This window comes from Cyprinodon variegatus, unplaced genomic scaffold, assembly GCF_000732505.1.
Source record: "Cyprinodon variegatus isolate N-32 unplaced genomic scaffold, C_variegatus-1.0 Scaffold434, whole genome shotgun sequence".
Taxonomy (NCBI): Eukaryota; Metazoa; Chordata; class Actinopteri; order Cyprinodontiformes; family Cyprinodontidae; genus Cyprinodon; species Cyprinodon variegatus.
In genome coordinates, this window is record NW_015150887.1 from 315,818 (window position 1) to 319,066 (window position 3,249).

At 40.3% G+C, this 3,249-nt stretch overlaps 1 protein-coding gene across 1 annotated transcript in view; it reads right to left on the reverse strand.

Annotated features, from left to right (window-relative positions):
* LOC107093590 (Golgi apparatus protein 1-like) overlaps positions 1-3,249 on the reverse strand; it is a 43,837-nt gene that overhangs the window by 3,591 nt on the left and 36,997 nt on the right. The window contains exons 21-23 of the mRNA XM_015388753.1: positions 2,811-2,918; positions 2,557-2,677; positions 2,329-2,435 (exon numbers count right to left, since the gene is read on the reverse strand). Of these exons, the coding sequence (XP_015244239.1) occupies positions 2,329-2,435; positions 2,557-2,677; positions 2,811-2,918 (336 nt within the window). The remainder of the gene's footprint in view (positions 1-2,328; positions 2,436-2,556; positions 2,678-2,810; positions 2,919-3,249) is intronic.

A 3,249-nucleotide genomic window follows, 5' to 3' on the forward strand; every position in this document is an offset into this window, starting at 1 on the left:
CTTTTATTCATATTTTTATCTATAGTTATTTCTGACGGTCCAAATATGTTTAAATGTGAACAGAATCTCACTCCATCTAGAAATTTATCAATCCATTATTTTTTTACTCACTGATTAACTGTATCAGTGAGTAATCTTTGTTTGTGTGTATCCTGCAACCTGTGGACTTTTTTGGTCAAATTGTATGCACAGAAGTAATCGTGAGTTTGCGATTTTATTTGGACTCGATATTTGTTTTTATTTTTGTGTGCATTTAAGCATAAACATACCTAATTGTACAAAAAAACAGGTTTACATCATTGTATCTACAAATCTAGTGTTGCATATACACTGAAAAATGAGTCTAATTCTCTCAATATCTTTAATCATATATATATAATATTCAGTAGAAGGAACGACATTGTTTCATCTAGACATGCATGTCCAGAGTGGCTCCTCAAGGACCACTGGTGTCCTGCAGGTTTTTAGAGGTTTCTTTGCTTGAACACAACTGATTCTGATTATAGCAGTTCAGCAAATTTTCTTAATCAGCTATCAATGAAAATCAGCTGTGCTGAAGCAGAAAAAAACTCAAAAAAACCTGCAGGACAGCGGCCCTCGAGGACCGACTTTGGACGTGCCTGATCTAGAACTATCCACTTTATGCATAAAAGCCACACCTGCGGAACAAACTTAAAATATGTAACAGTAAAACCCTGAGGTCTGTGCAAACAGCTGAGAGCTTGTTTGTCTTCACTTTCTAGTGTGAGGAGTTTAGCGTCATTTCTCCACTGGTTCCATAGCATGCAGAGCTGCAGTGGATGTTTGGGAGCATCTATCCAGTGGAGCCCTGAGGTCTGAGCAAAGAACTTTGTACTTGTTTGATGTCACTGCCTGGTGAAAAAAAGTACAAAGCTTCCACACTTGTACCAGGATCTCTCTGACGCCTTACTGGTTGTGTCTTTTTTTTGTTGTTATTTCTTATCGTTCAATGAAAAGGTGCAAACAGACAGAGAGCGGTTTCTGTGGTGAGGGTGGTGGATTCACATATTATCCCTATGCAAACTGTGGTGAATCCCAAGCGGTGAGGGTGTTCACCGCTCCTCCTTCACCTCGTGTTTAACTAGATAGAGCTGAGGTGTTGTATAACAGCAGCACCGCAAGGAGAGAGTGGAGTGGTGATCTTTGAAGTTGAAATGAGCTGAACAGCACAGCAACCATTAAGGGACTGGAATAAATAGACAGATAATGTAAACAAAGGTAAAAATAAGGAATGCTCTTAAGAGGTTTTAAGGTTGGTTAAAAAAAAAAGCCATTTTAGTTTATTCCTAGAACGACTGTTCTTCATCCTCACCTCCAGCACAGACTGCCCACAGTGTCACTGCCCACTGCACGGCATCAGTGCTTTTTCTGTGCAGGTAGATTTAGAAGGAAGCCCAGCTGAATCCGACTGTCATCCAGATGCTGTGTCTCTTTTCATAGCTTTTTGGCCTTATCCAAAAAATGATGGTCTCTCCAAGGCGATTTAAAAGATGTTCATAGAGAACAATTTAGCAGCGGTTTGTGATAAGTTTTACCTGTGCTTTTGTGAAATGCAGACAGGAAATAACATTGGGTTGCCAGGGGTAACGACAGGTCCAATGAAGGGTCTGAGAGGCAGGAGATTTACTAAATATTAAACAATCATTCCAGCCTTTAAATAAGGTAAACATTCCCACTGTTATATTCATTACCAGCACAGGAATGATGTGATGTCATGCAATAACTTTATATCAGGAGCGAGTGCAGCACTGATGTCTGCTGGGATTGTGGCGTCATGGGATCGTAATTAAAAATAATGCTATCTTAAAAAACAAATAAAGACAAACAATAGTTTTACCTGCAGAAATAAGGTAGCACAGGAAAAGTAGGCTAGATCATTTTGATCCAACTCTGAGCTTAATGGGGGGGATAGTTAAAATAGAATCTTTAATATCTCAGAAACAGCAGCACATGTGATCTTTTTCCTATTTATTTTTTCATTTTTACCATTTTGAATGCACAAACGTGCACTAATGATGCAATAACCCTTCAGTCTATTTGCTGAGTTTGTTCACATCAGTGGGATGTCAGCTTGACACAGCTGAAGCTCCTCCTATTTGATGATGAGGTCAAGGGTTTAAATACTGCATCTGAAGTGCAGGGCGGTGAACTCCCTGCAGGGCTCATGGAAATCACCACCTTCTGTCTGAACCCACCATAAGGGGTTTTTATAATTTTTTTCTTTTTAACTACGCTGTCAAACCAAAGGAGGATTACCAAATTTGTGGACAGTGAAGATTATCATTTTTAGAATGATATATACTGTACCTTGGCAGCAAAGCTCCACATCTCAATGCGATCCTGGAGTCTCTTCTTGCACTCTGGCTGCAGACGAACACGTTTGTCTTGCAGCGTCTCAATCAGACATGACATCTCTGAGAAAGAGACTTGTCTTAAAATCTCATGCAATTACTTTTTAGTAATTGAATTTATGATGATGCAAATGCTCCCCTAATATCTTCAGAATTTCTAGTAAGAGAGATGTCAAAGCCTTACGTCGTCCCCTGCCAGGTGGGATGGCAGCACAGTGGTGTTTGATATCCAGAGCGCAGGCTGTGTGAAGCACGGGATCAACAAAGATGTCCGCCTTGCTCTCCTTCAGCATGTTCAGTACCTCCTGCAAACAAGAGGGACGTTATTTTAAAAAAGCAGTTCAAAAACAATACTACAAAATGATACAGTGAAGTGTAACGTCGTGCATAACACTTATATAGACAGATACTATACGTTGTCAGTGTGGCAGTTTTTACCTTCTTACATGCTTCCTGCTTAATCCTCAAAAGATTGAGTTTAAGGCACTCCTCCACCTGCCCAGTTTGCTCCTGAGCTGCAGCCTCCTCTGGACACAGACTTGAAATCTAATCACACACAAAAACACTGATTAACAAAACCTGTATTTCAAAAACATGACCTCTCGTCTGTTCAGTCAGCAGATCTCACAGGACCGACGCTATTATCTTCCAACAGAAACACTAATAAAAAACAAGTTGACAAGAATGATCGCACCTTAACTTCAACTATTAATGCTTTACAGCTAGGTATTTGAGGGGGTGCATGAGGTTTAATTTTGAGCGTCTATAGCCCCATTTACACTCCACTCTGTAAACCGATCCGTACCGACCTTGGATCAGTTAACCGTGCTTGGTTCCTTACGACAGTTTACACATCACGCTAGTGCGGTTCCTCGCC